The sequence below is a fragment of the Sorex araneus genome, chromosome 2 (assembly GCF_027595985.1).
Source record: "Sorex araneus isolate mSorAra2 chromosome 2, mSorAra2.pri, whole genome shotgun sequence".
NCBI classification, from domain to species: Eukaryota; Metazoa; Chordata; class Mammalia; order Eulipotyphla; family Soricidae; genus Sorex; species Sorex araneus.
In genome coordinates, this window is record NC_073303.1 from 60,379,616 (window position 1) to 60,394,054 (window position 14,439).

General features: G+C 39.4%; 1 protein-coding gene across 1 annotated transcript in view; it reads right to left on the reverse strand.

Annotated features, from left to right (window-relative positions):
* The window catches only part of NECAB1 (N-terminal EF-hand calcium binding protein 1), a 194,094-nt gene that overhangs the window by 20,683 nt on the left and 158,972 nt on the right, over window positions 1-14,439 (reverse strand). Inside the window, exons 7-9 of the mRNA XM_004602353.2 lie at window positions 12,546-12,667; window positions 10,479-10,555; window positions 5,547-5,600 (exon numbers count right to left, since the gene is read on the reverse strand). Coding sequence (XP_004602410.2) covers window positions 5,547-5,600; window positions 10,479-10,555; window positions 12,546-12,667 — 253 coding nt within the window. The remainder of the gene's footprint in view (window positions 1-5,546; window positions 5,601-10,478; window positions 10,556-12,545; window positions 12,668-14,439) is intronic.

Genomic DNA, 14,439 nt, shown 5'->3' on the forward strand with positions numbered 1-14,439 from the left:
TGTAAGAGTGTATGGAATAACTGAGTTGCTCTTCAAATAATCATTTGAAGAGTGTAGAGAGGTAGAAAGCTACATTAGACTTGTATTAATTGATAGAATAAGCTATTTCAGCCTATAATATGGTAATGACTCAAGATAAGTTAGTGTTTTTGAAAAAATATTAGAATATAATAAAATCATATTTAAATATTATTAAAATCCTTTTGTATATGGGAAGTATTTTGAACATAATAATAATTTTTGAGTTGTTTGAGAAGTACCACATGAGCCATGTGGCACCAGGGAGAAAGGATTTGAGTGAATCAGTTCACTGGGAGATCCAGGATGAGTTCTCGCGTTGGGAAAACTGCCTTTAAAAATCATGCTGACATTTTAGTGTGACTGTCAAGTTCTAAGTTGTGGATATGAATTGATTTGCAACAGATCATAAAATGTATCATTTTATCATGCCAAGAATAAAACTGAATTCCTAGGGATGCTGTCTTTATGACTAGCTTGGTGTAAATCATTTAGGATATTTTAATATGCTTTGCTTAGAATTTTCTTTTGGATTATCATCTAACCTGTAATATTCACCATTTCATCTCTAAGTTCACTGCACCCACTTGCCAGGTCTGTATTTCATTGGCAATCAATGTATATTTATGGAATAAACAAGTAAAAAATGATTTAGTTTTAATTCCCTTGCCTGGAGACATCCAGAGACTATAAAACCAAGCTCCAGGAAGCGTACGGCCGCACTGCTGCCTCGAGACATCTAGTAGCCTAGTTCTCCCTCTTGGAGAACTGACAAGCTACTGAGAGTCTATTTCCCACTTGGGAAAGCCTGGTAAGCTCCCCGTGGCATATTCATATCCAAAAATACAGTAACAGTTATATACGCACCTCTCGGAGAGCCCGGCAAGCTACCAAGAGCACCCCGCCTGCACAGCAGAGCCTGGCAAGCTACCTGTGGAGTATTCGGTATGCCAAAAGGAGTAACAATAGTTCTCATTTCCCTGACCCTGAAAGAGCCTCCAATCGTTGGGAAAGACAAGTAAGGAGAGGCTGCTAAAATCTCAGGACTGAGAGTAATAGAGACGTTACTGGTGCCCACTCGAGTAAATCGACGAACAACGGGGTGACAGTGACAGTGATACCGTGATGCCTGGAGATAGGAGTAAGCCTTATTTTTTTGGGGGGTGTCATACCCAACGATGCACAGGGGTTACTCCTGGCTTTGAACCCAGGAATTACTCCTGGAGGTGCTCAGGGGGATGCTGGGAACCGAACCCAGATCAGCCGTGTGCAAGACAAATGCCCTACCTGCTGTGCTATTGCTCCAGCCCCCAGGAATAAGCTTTAAGCACAGTTGGGTGTAGTCCAAAAACCAAATAAAAGGGAAAAAATGCCTTTTTTTTCTTTTTGGGTCACACCTGGAGATGCACAGGGGTTACTCCGGGCTCACGCACTCAGGAATTACTCCTGGCGGTGCTTGGGGAACCATATAGGATGCTGGGAATCGAATCAGAGTTGGCAGCGTGCACAACCCTACCCGCTCTGCTATCACTCCAGCCCCCCAAAATGCTTTGATTTTAGTCACTGACTGTTTTTATAAATTCTGTTTAGTACATTTTATTTACACACGGTTAATTCCAAGGGATTGAGGTGACTCCAGAAACTGCAGCACTCTGCAGAATTAGGAACTCTCTTAGCACTCTCCAAGGTCTGATTCCTTTTTGTCTTTTCCTTTCTGAACAAGGTCATAAATTCAAAAGAATTGGGTTCCTTTTTATTTTAAAACCAATTATTTAATGTTAAACAGGTTACTTAATCATTCTTATCACAGTCTTTTGATATGCAAACTTAGAATAATAGTTGTCATATCAGAGCATTTGGGGGATGATTAGATGGAATTATCTACGTAACAATTATTACGGATGATAGTCAATATATGTCACTTCTCTTACTCCAGTTTGAGTTTTTTTTTTAAAGGACCAAAAATAATCTCATCCTGGATTTATCATTATTTTATGGTTCATGTCCAAGAAAACTAGATATGGCTACTGCTCAGTCCAGGACTTTAGCTGTGCTTAAATAAACCGAACAGATCATCTGTTCTGCTGTAATGTAGGAAATCTCAAGAAATTGAGACATCTGCTAGCTCACAACCCCTCTAGCAAAGAGCAACTCTACTTTAGTACCTAGAAATGCACAACACACCAGATTTGAAAGACGCAAGTGATGACAGGCACAGGTCTACTATAGAAGTGGCAAGTTTGCTGTGATGTTTAAGCCTTTCCACATTTTAAGTTTTTAATCTGTCACATGGGCTTAGCAAAAGAATCACCTTGCACAGATATTGGGAGGATTAAGAGATTTACGTATGTGTGTTTGGGACACTTGGCACATAATCTTCACACTCAGTGAAGATTAGCTTTAAAAGACAAGCTAGAAAATGAAAATTTACTCTCTGCCTTCTGATATGAGACATATTTTTCGTTCACTCACTATAAAAAAAGGAAAAACATATTTTTAGTCAATACATTCTAAAAGCAGATTTGGTAGCCTGGTTAATTCACTGAGCATACAGTAGCATACAATTATGGAAGTTAGAAGTGAATTAATAGTAACTATCTTGTCATTCTGAATATGGGAGGTTTTATAGGCATTAATATTCATGATTTTTTATTTTGTTTTGTTTTTCGGGTCACTCCTGGCAATGCACAGGGGTTACTCCTGGCTCTGCACTCAGGAACTACTCCTGGCAGTGCTCAGAGGGACCATATGGGATGCTGGGAATTGAATGCAGGTCAGCTGCGTGCAGGGCAAAGGCCCTACCCGCTATACTATTATTCCAACCCTGATATTCATGATTTAACACTAAGGAAAAAACCTTTGTAGGGGTTATTTGTTTGGACCACATCCAGCAGTGCTCAGGGCTTCTGTCTGCTCTAGGATTATTTCTGGTGGTACTTGGGGGATCATAGGTGGTGCTGGGAACCAAAACCAAGTTGACCCATGCAAGGCAAGTGCCCTATCTCCCTGGCCCCATAATTTAAGTTTTTGTGTCAAATGTTTCCTGGTACTACATGGAGTAAAAAAAATATAACAAATTAAAAGCATTAGTGTATGTGTATTTTCAAAGATTTTACATATGATGAGAATTAAGGAATATCTTTTTCTTGTTTTTAAATAATACTTACTAGTGAATCACCTTGCAGGTCTTTTAAATTTTTTTCAAAATGCTTCTGTGCACAATTGAATTAATGATGCTGTGTGGGCTGATAGATTTTTTTTTAAAGTTGATACTTTCTGTCTCTGTCTCTTTGTCTCTGTCTCTGTCTCTCTGTCTCTCTGTCTCTCTCTCTCCCCACTGTCAGTAAGAAGAGAATAAAACACTGTACAATCCTGACCCTAATATTCTCTCATTGCTAGTAAGAGAAAACTATCTTGCTAGTTTTAAATAAAACTTTGTTTATTTAAGAATAAACAAAGCATCTCTGAATTTTTTCTCAACTGGGGGGTTATTATCCTTAAATGCAAACCTACGAGATGATGATCATGCAAGATCACAAGGACACCATCTCATGCTTCTGGGACACCCAGAGCTACTAACCCTGGCAGGTTTCCAGGAACCCGCATCTTGACTCTCCTTCACACCAAAACCCACCACTTAAAGTTTCTAGATGCTGATGCATTAACTCAGATCATATTCATGTTTGGGGTCGGGTGAATGAAAACACTGATCATCAGTGCAAATACAGCTTTTACCAGGTGAAGTGTCTGCAGCTCTAAGATTTTATTTATCACAATCATTTTTAAGCCTTTCTGAGAACTCCCTTCACTTTCTCGCTGGATGATTCTTTATGTCTGTTCAGAGTTCAGACAGGACACACAGGCCAGTGTCTGACAGAGACTCACGATCACATTTAGAAGTATCATGTAGGCAAGATCTCTGAAAGAAATGCACAGTGCAGAGATGAAAGGTATTTTTTGTTTGCTTTTTTATGTGGCTATCATTACCCCTTTAAGATCTATATAGTAGAAAATATATTTAATAAGAAAACTGATTGTCTAGAGATATCCCATATTTTAGAATCCAAATTTCCATTGACTTGTAATTATATATGCAGACATATAATTTCCCACAACAGATTGTGCTATAAATCCTCAAAATAAGCTCACTAATGTGTGACATGTGTTTCTTTTCAATGAGTTGATTTACTCACTCATTTCTCCCTGTCATCTCTGTTAGGATCTTTTTCTTTTTAAAGTCTCCATCAATTACTACCAATCTGGTGACTTCTTTTCAGTATCACTGTATCACTGTCATCCCATTGTCCCGTGGTTTATCGATACACTCAAGCGGGCTTCAGTGACGTCTCCATCCATCCCTGTCACATGCTAGTGTAGCCTGATGGCTACTGGGGGTTCTTTCAGGGTCAGGGGAATGAGGACCGTCTTTGTTACTGTTTTTGGCATATCAAGTATGCCATGAGTAGCTTGCCAGGCTGTGCCGTGCAGGTGGGATACACTTGGTGGCTTGCTGCGGGTGGGATACACTTGGTGGCTTGCCGGGCTCTCCCAGAGGGATGGAGGCTTTTGGGACTGCCTCTAATTGCCTTTACAGGTGTTCCCCAGTCATATATATATATACATATGTATGTATATATATATATATCTCCCCCTATGCTTTGTTGCCTACTGTCTGAACCCCATCAAATATCATCTGGTAATTATGGAAAATGAATAGGGAGTGCCTTATGATGGCCGTGCAGTCCAGAAATATGTTCACTCATGCATGAGGCTTGGCCCGAGCATGTTGAAAGAGGCCTGGATAGTGGCAGTGGTTGAGTTGTGGAGGTCGGCTGCCGGGGCTGGGTCCCTTGGGGCAAGGAGGGCTTTACCTGCCCCCCCTTCGGGGCACCCCAAGTGAAAACAGCCTAGCATGGAGTCTGGTAGCGTGGTTATGGGGGGCACATTTTATGGTCGCTTCTGGGAGAAGCAACTGTGAGTTCTGGATGGTGGCCAATGAGGAGATTATCTGGGTCGGGCAGGAGGTGGTTTATGGGTGTGACCCCTGGGTCGCCGGAGACTGGGGGAAGCAGGCATATAATGTTTTATTCTTGTAAAGAGGAATTTTCTTTGGAAAATCTTTCTGGGCCTCTGCCATGTACTCACCACTAGGCTCAATGCTGGCAATATGGCAATCCAGTCACAAAGTACAGCACATCTTGGCTCAGCCTGGCTCAGCAGAGCAAGGTTTATGCAATATGTTTATAATATAATTTGATATTTATTTTTTCCTGGCAGTCATATAATAAATAATTCAATAAATCATTAATTTACATGTGTACAAAATGTTTATTGTGCACGGATTACATACCATTTACTTTTATAAAAATCCTGAGTAGACATTGGTTTTCTGCAAATCACAATTTAGAAAAGACAAGATAAAGTATGTGAAGTATTACTTTTTCCAATTTCCACGGAGACAATAATGTTGAAGAAAATAAAAATTTTGAAGTACACATTTCTAAAAGTGACCTTGAAAAACTACTTACAGATTTGGTATTTCCATCAATAACTTCTTCTTCTAGCGGTTCAAGTTTGAGATCCTTCGGTTAGTGAAAAAGGAGAAGGGACAAGACAGAATAAGAGATGAAAAGAAATACCATATGCTGAAATTATAGCTATTTTATGGTAAATATTAAATTAAAAGCAACACCTGTGAAAGGAGATAAAATAATCTTACTTAAAATTAGGTTATTCTAATAAAGATTAGTTTTTCCCATTGAGTAAGTTAAAAGTAGTCAGTATGGTTGAGTTCAATTTGTTATTACTTTATTACCTAAACTTTAAAAAGAAAAGAATAAAACAGTTATTCTTGTTGTATCATTTACCATTACAGATATTTTTTGCTGGGGCTGAAGCGCTAATATAGTGGGCATGTTGTTTGCCTTGTATGTGGCTGACCTAGGTTCAATCCCCGGCACCCCATTTGGTCCCCCAAGCTCTCTCAAGGCTAACCCCTGAGTACACACCCAGGAGTAAACCCTGAGCAAAGCCAGGTGTGGTCCCCAAACAAAAAAAATATTTTCTGCTGACTTGAACTAAATCAAGAGCTATAATTACAACATGTCTCAATAAATTATTACAGAAGCTCAAATGGAAAGAAGGAATACCTGGAGAAACTTGGAGAGTTTATTTCCAGCAAGTGTTATTTCCCCCAACCCCACATGAGTAGTACCGAGTTTGGTTTGACAACACATGGGAGATTAAGTATAAAAACTCAATGGAGAGAAAAGACAGCTTGTGTTCTAGCACAGGCACACCTTCTTCAAAGGGTGCTCCAGCCACGTGCTACCAACTACAGGTGACGAGACAGCCAGCAGGGACATGACATATGCTTAGCTTCTGGGTGGTGACGGAGTAGTTTCTTTAATCTAAAAAACTTAGTTGAGAATCCATTGTAGAAGCAAACTGATCGTGCACTACTTTCCTATTCATTAACACCGGATCACACTGAGTTCCACACAGCAGGTGTGCCAATGTAGAGCATCGCATTGTCCCTTCAGCAAATCTCTTAGACATTGTCCTAAAAATAAAACCCTTTTCACAGGAAGAAGGGGCTTGAGAAAAAAAAAAGAAAAAAAAGAACCTGGAACAAAAGAGACATTGTTACCAGGATTTAAGAGTTGGGGTGGGAAAAGGGTATGAGCCAAGTTGGATTCCTTTAAAAAGAACTATCAAGACACAACTTCAAAACTCTTTAAAAATAGATAATTGTGCTCTTTCAAACTTAGCAATAAAATACTTAAGTATCACGCTTAGCACTGAAATGTTTAAGTAGCAACACACCTTCTAAGTAAGAGTCTTGTTTAAGACTCTTGGGATCCCTCTATCTGGCAGGTTAATTTTTGAAGCCATTATTTTTTCTTATGTTTTTTATTTTTTGGATTCAGTTTACATATCAATGAATGAAATTAGGAAGAAAAAAAGTTGAAAGTTGTGATTCTCAAAGTGGGTGATACTATCCCCTCTTCCCTGAGGGGCAAGGGGGCTGGAGGGGCGTGTAGATTGATTAGAATGATTCAGGGCGACAGTAGGGGCGTCCCAGGCTGGGATTGTGGGGGTGTTTCCTGTTTGTTCTGTTTAAAGAAGGTCAATTTCCAGTGGGTGCAGAGTTTGCTTTCTGAAAAGGAGGGGAGGGGTTAGGCCAAATAAGTTTGGGATCTCTGATTAGAACGAGCTCTTACTATAAGTTATTTGTCTCCTAAGAGGTCAAATTTAACCACAGGGACGCGAATGGACAGGATTCTCCTAGGGTACTTCTTCGAGCCTGGCTCAATGCAGAAGCCCCTTTGCAGAGACCATATCCATCATAGGACTTGCAGCTTCACTTTTAGGGCGATGGCTATTTTATTTATTGTTATTGTTTTTTTTTTATTACTTTTTGAGTCAGAATTGGCGATACAGGGATTATTCCTGACTTGTGCATTCAGGAATTACTTCTGGCAGTGCTCGGGGGACCATATGGAATGCTGGGAATCGAACCTAGGTCAGCCGTGTGTAAGGCAAATGCCCTTCCCGCTGTGCTATCACTCCAGCCCCTATTACTATATTTATTAAAGTCAATAAATTAAGCTAAAATTATTATTTTTTATTACAATTATACCCAGCGGTTGGGCGTTCGCCTTTCACGCGGCCGACCCGAGTTTGATTCCTCTGCCCCTCTAGGAGAGCCCGGCAAGCTACCGAGAGTATCGACCCCGCGCGGCAGAGCCTGGCAAGCTACCCATAGTATTGAATATGCCAAAAACAGTAACAATAAGTCTCTTAATGAGAGACGTTACTGGTGCCCGCTTGAACAAATCGATGAGCAACGGGATGACAGTGACAGTGATTATACAAAATCATTATGGCTATCTCAAATAAACAAGAAGAACTGTCTGAAGTAGTATGCCCTGAGTAAATGAGTTCCAACCTTTTCTAGTGAACTGATATTCTATCTAAAATTTTTGCTTTCAGGAGGGAAAATCTGCTTTCAGATGTGGACAAAGCTTCATTTTTTCCCCTTTCATTGTTTTGCCACACCCAGTGATGCTTAGAGCTTACTCCTGCACATCTTGCAAGCTCAGGGGACCATATGTGATGTTGGGGATTGAACCATGGTCGCTGTGTGGAAGGCAAATGCTCTTAGCATGTTCAATTCTAAAATTTGCCCTTTATTGCCATTGTTTAAGCTGACTCAGAGAGCTCTGACTGAATTTTCTTGTTCCAACTGATTTTGCATCTTGATGAACATTTTCGATTTTTTTTTTTTTGCTTTTTGGGTCACACCTGACGATGCACAGGGGTTACTCCTGGCTCTACACTCAGGAATTACCCCTGGCTGTGCTCAGGGGACCATATGGGATGCTGGGATTTGAACCCGGGTCGGCCGCGTGCAAGGCAAACGTCCTACCCGCTGTGCTATCTCTCCAGTCCCCACATTTTCGATTTTTAATCTAGCAAATCTCTTTGTTATGTCAGTTGGCTGTTGGAAAAAATTAATAAGTGCCCTCAGCTATCTCTAAAACCAAGTCCAAATTCCTTGTCTGCTATTGAAGATTACCCATAATGCGACCTCATCCTTCACAATTTTATTCATTGCCACTTGTCTAAATAGAACAGTTTACTCACACAGTCCACTTAGCCTTCCCTCACGCCATCATCCTTCCTGGGGACTATCACCATCTTCTTTATATTTGATAAAATGTTACTTTCTAGAACAAATATTTATTAGCTAACCAGCACTTAATATCCAATTGAAATGGTAACACAATGGTTTATCTTCAATTTAATTCAGTACGTTTAGTGATTTGCTCCAGTAGGCATCAGTAACATCTCCATTGTAAGACTTGTTGTTACTGTTTTTGGCATGTCGAATACGCCATGGGTAGCTTGCCAGGCTCTCTGAGAGGGATGGAGGAATCAAACCCAGGTCATCTGCATGCAAGGCAAATGCCCTACCCACTGGAGCAAATCGATGAAGAACAGGACAACAGTGCTACAGTGCTGCGTTTAGTGAATTTTCTTTTTTTCATACAATGGTTTAAGACTGTCCTCTGTGATCATGGCGTTCTCCTTTCTCTACCCAAAAAGCATGATGGGGTAGTAACAAGATGAACCAGATTTTATCTCCTGAAATTTTAGATAGAATATCAGTTCACTAAAAAGGATTGGAACTCATTTACTCCAGGACACGCAACTTCAGACAGTTGAGGATTTCTTGTTTTTTTTTTTGGAGAGGGCTAGAATGATTTTGTCTCCTGACTATTTCTGAGTCTCAGGTTCCAGGCTGGACTCCAGATTCTGGGAGAATTTTTATATCATTCCAGGAAAAATAAAATGTCTTTCTGATTAAAGAGACAAATATTGGGAGTGGTGAGATAGTACAGCAGGTAGGGCAGTTGCCCTCCATATGGTCAACCCAGGGTTGATGTCTGGCAGCCCATATGGTCCTTTGGACCCCACCAGCAGTCATCCCTGAGCACAGAACCAGCAGTAAGTCCTGAGCACTGTTAGGTTTGGCTCCAAAACCAAATAAACAGACAACAGTTACAAGTAATTAAAATTCCCACTTGTTATTCTTTTTTAGAACTCTATTTAAGCTCATCTTTCCATAACTTTCCACATGAAATCCTTCCCAAATACTGCAACACGGTGTTCACTCTTGCAGGCGAGCAGACTGGGATCCACCTAGTCTACAGTAGTCACTTAGCATTAACTGTAAACCTAATTATAGGTTGCCACAAACATGACAAAAATTATAACTCTCTTCTGGAGGGATGTTTTTTAAGGTTAAACAATTCTTTATAATCAGTAACTGTTTTTTAAATATAATATTCCTTGATGTCTGGTATGCACAGAAAACATATTTTTATTGACTGACAAAGTTGCTATTTCATCAAAATTGTTTGAGGGAAATATCACAACATCAGGACAACTTTGGGCTACTTGAATAAGCCAAGAGAAAAATACAGTAATCTGAAACATAAAATATAGCCCTAAAGAACTCTTTTTCACATTGGAGTTTGCTTGCTACAAAAGGCAGTTTTAATACCCCAAACCATCAGTTTATATATATATATATATATATATATATACTAATTTCTAGAAGCTTGTATGTGATCTCATCTCTTTAATATGCATTAGTTGTCATGAATAACTTTGAAACATTTCCAAGACTACAACCAAGGCATGATTAAGAGCTGCTATTTACACCATCCAACACAGAGCCAGGCCACTGAGAGTCCGTGCAGACTTACTTAACTCTCCGTTCAGTCTTACATACTATATAAATTTAAGTAGGGCTGGGGATGAGAGTTAATGCGAGCCTCACTATTGGGGTTATGACTGATATTCTATGCATGACACAGCCACGGATAGAAAGGGCAATGAGGTCAATATCCACAGAAAGGGGCGAGGAGAGAAAAAACAGAAGCACTCACCTTTTTTTCCAGCCTGTCAATTAATTTCTGGAGTCTGTTTATCTGGGTCATCCATTGGTTATCTTCCTCTAGCAAGCCTTTGGGGAAAATCATTAGTGCAACACGTAAAATTCTAGACAGAGCAGAATGTTTTGGTTACCTCAATGTCTCCCCTTTCTCCTGAAGGAAAAACGCAGTATTGGCAACTAATCTATGCATTAACAAATATTCACAGGATGCTTTCTAAGTTATTGATTTCCACAGATGCATGCATCCCAGTGGACTCATTTCATGAGTCTTTTATTTCTTTTTTATGTTGCTTCCTATGTAGCCTTTGATATTCAAAATAAGAGATTCTGCAGAGCCATTTTTGGAACTCAAAAAAGTTAGCCAATTTTTCTTCGAATAAAGCAAAACATCAATCAATAATTCTAAATAATAACTCTAAATTTCTAGGGCAAAGACTAGAGAATGCATAGCCCCGATGATAGCAAGGTATAAATTGTGGCATTTAAAAAATGCCTAAGTCACTGAAATATTACTCAGCTACTGACATAGGTGAAACTGCTTTAGCAACAACGTGGATGAAACTTGAGGTGATTACACTAATAAAAATCAGTCAGGAAGTGAAAATAATTGCGTATTTTGAGTAGTTTCCTTCATATGTGTGACATATATAACCAAAGCAAATAATCAACACACACACACACACACACACACACACACACTCTATAGTTCCTAAACTATAAAAGTAATCGCAGTTACTAGAGAAAAAGGGGGAGGGTTGGGTCAAGGGGGGTCATTTTTATGATGTATACTTTTGGAATTTTGGTGGTGGGCATAGTTAGTATATATACACACAATGATGTGAAGTTGTTGCAAACCAATTATAAATAATTTATTTAATAAAAATTGTGAGTCTAAGGCCAGTGTAACTAGTGCCAACCATTGTAAAGAGTAGCCTGAATCCATATGAGTGCTGTCGTTGTGACACACCGGTTAGCAGGGTAGACTGGGTCTACTGAGCTTTGTCAAATTACTTGACACTTAGGGCTCTAATTTTATTATTTTAAAAATGATAATAATATTACCATTCTCATATCACTATGAAGATTAAATGAGAACATATGTAAAATAGACTCAAAAATACTCACAAATATTTACATGTGTGTGTGTGCCTGTATACCTAATTGCATCTTTATCACTATAGATAAATATGTATAATCTCTATATTGCACCAGGTTAAGCATAAAAATTTAGTTTTGATTGTTGCTGCTGTTATAAATATGGTGCAAAGGTGTAAGGGAAAGAGCAGTGATCTGAGACCCCTACACAAACAGCCTTGTGTGTCCCAAAATAAACTTGCTTACAATATTTTCTACAAATGGTATTATTTAATTTCTTTGATAGGAATATATTATTGAATTCAAGATTATGAAAGTTTTGTTTTAGCTTTGAATGTTAGCAAATGAAACCAAAAATGATAAAGGGATAATCTGTCCTATTAGGAGTCTTCTTTCTATCAGCCTTCTTGGGTGAAACATCTCTCAAAACCCACCAAATAAATTCTGATGCCAAAATAAGGAACTGCACTTCCACAATGAAGTTGTTGCCAAAATTAGAATCATTGTGCTTTACAACAGAAAAAATTAATTTATGAACAAAATAGAGCCTGTGTAAATATAATCTACAGTTAACTTAGTTAATCTAAAGTATGCCTTAGTAACCTCGAAAACTTTTGCACATAAGGATCTACAGTATTTAAAAAAGGGTCCTCCTTTTGCTTGGGTTTCTTTAGTTTTCACTAGTCTCTCATTGATCAGGAGGTGGAACTATCTTCCACCACTCTCTATCCTCTATCACTGTGTCCTGGCTGGACACAACCGCCAGATTTCGGACAGAAGTGAGAGCTAGGTTTCTTATCTTGGTTTTTCAACCCTTCAACATGTTGCCACTTTCATCTTGGTAAACTTGTTTGATAAAAGAAAGCATTTTATTGCATTTTCTTTAGCTCCATTAAAAAAAAAGTCAATGTAGAAACACAAATTTTCAAGTCAATTTTCAAGAAAAAAGACAAAGATGCGCTACCTGGCCCGCCAACAGTGAACTGCGGGCTGTTGGGGGAGAAGCTGTTGTGTCTCTGAACTCGGCGGCTTGACCGCTTCCCAGGCCACTGAATCGACAGGACTTCCGGCTTCGTGGGCCCTTGCCTAGAACAACAGAGATCACGTTTAACTCCAAGACGCTCACGAAGATGCCTAATGGGAAAATGTACAAGAGTTCTATCAGCAGGCTTCGGAGACCCAGGGGAATTTAGTATAACATGAGGCTAAGGAACAATACCCTGACTTTTTTTTTCATTCTTGACACATTTTAGTAAAAATTATATTTTAACCTGCAATTTCAGTAACAGAAAAAATTCTTGTCTAATTTCATTACGTGGGGAAAAAATGGTTTTGTATAGACCATGCCATCGTAGTTTGTTTAGTTGTATGACAACTATGGAGTTTTCACTCAATCTTTACATTGATTTTTTTTTTTTTTTTTTTTTTTTTGCTTTTTGGGTCACACCCGGCAATGCACAGGGGTTACTCCTGGCTCTGCACTCAGGAATTACCCCTGGCGGTGCTCAGGGGACCATATGGGATGCTGGGAATTGAACCCAGGTGGGCCGCGTGCAAGGCAAACACCCTACCTGCTGTGCTATCACTCCAGCCCCCTACATTGATTTTTTTAATTGTTTAATTACACTCCTATAAACTTCAGACAGGCAAACTGGCAGTTCAGGATCGCCACTATTTTGGGGAGTGAGTGTTGGTTGAAAAGGATATGATAGCAGCTTTGGAATTCTGGGAATATCCTATATATTGATTATAAATAAAAATATCCTTTTGCTTCGTCATATATATGTATACATGACATACACTTGAAAGTTCTTATAACTCAAAAATAAATAACAGAACATTGAAATGGGTATTCTAAAATCTCTGCACTGAAAGGAAGACAGTCTAACTTAGGGGAACTACGCAATTTGCAACTCCTTGAGTCAGTGGGCAAAGGGTGTCAGCTCAACCATTGAGTCTGAATCTCTGATCCTCCTCCTTTGCCATTCTCATGAACTCTGAACTCATGAAATACCTTTGCTTCCACTTTTTCTTGTATATCTCCACCAATAACCTAATCGCCAGGTGAATCGATGCCCAGACTAAGAAACTCGAGACCTCACATAATGCATCCTCTACTTGGAAAGTGACTAGTTTTCCTCTTCATATATACAACCTATTATCTTCCATAACTCCAGGAAACCCTGTATTTCTTTTTTCTTTTTAATTGAATCACAATGCATTACACAGCTACAAAGTTGTTCATGATTGCACTTCAGTCATTCGATGTTCCAACCCTGTCCCCTTCACCAGTGTACATTTCCCACCACTGATGTCCCCAGTTTTTCTTCTGCCACTCTTTGCCACAGCCTGCTTCTATGGCAGGCACTTTTTTCTCCCTCCCCCTCTCCCTGTCTCTTTCCCTGTCCCTCTCCCTGTCCCTCTTCCTCTCTCTCTCTCTCTCTCTCTCTCTTTCTCCTTTTAGGCATTATGGTTAGCTATACAGGTACTGAAAGGTTATCATGTATATCCCTTTACCTACTTTCAGTGCTCAGTTCTTATCCAGAGTGATCATTGTTATTATTATTGTTATAGTGGCTCTTTCTCTATCCTAACTGCCCTCTGCTCCCTGCACACTTGTGGGAAGTTTCCAACTGTGGACCAGTTCTTCTAGTCCCTGTCTTTCCACATTGTTTTATTAAATATTCCACCAATGAGTACAGTCATTCTATGTCTGTCCCTCTCCTTCTCTTTACCCATCATGGTACTCTCTATGCCCATCCACTTATAAGCTAATTTTGCGACTTCATTTTTCCTAGCATCTGAGTAGTATTCATTCTGTAGATGTACCATCATTTCTTTATCTAGTTGTCTGTTCT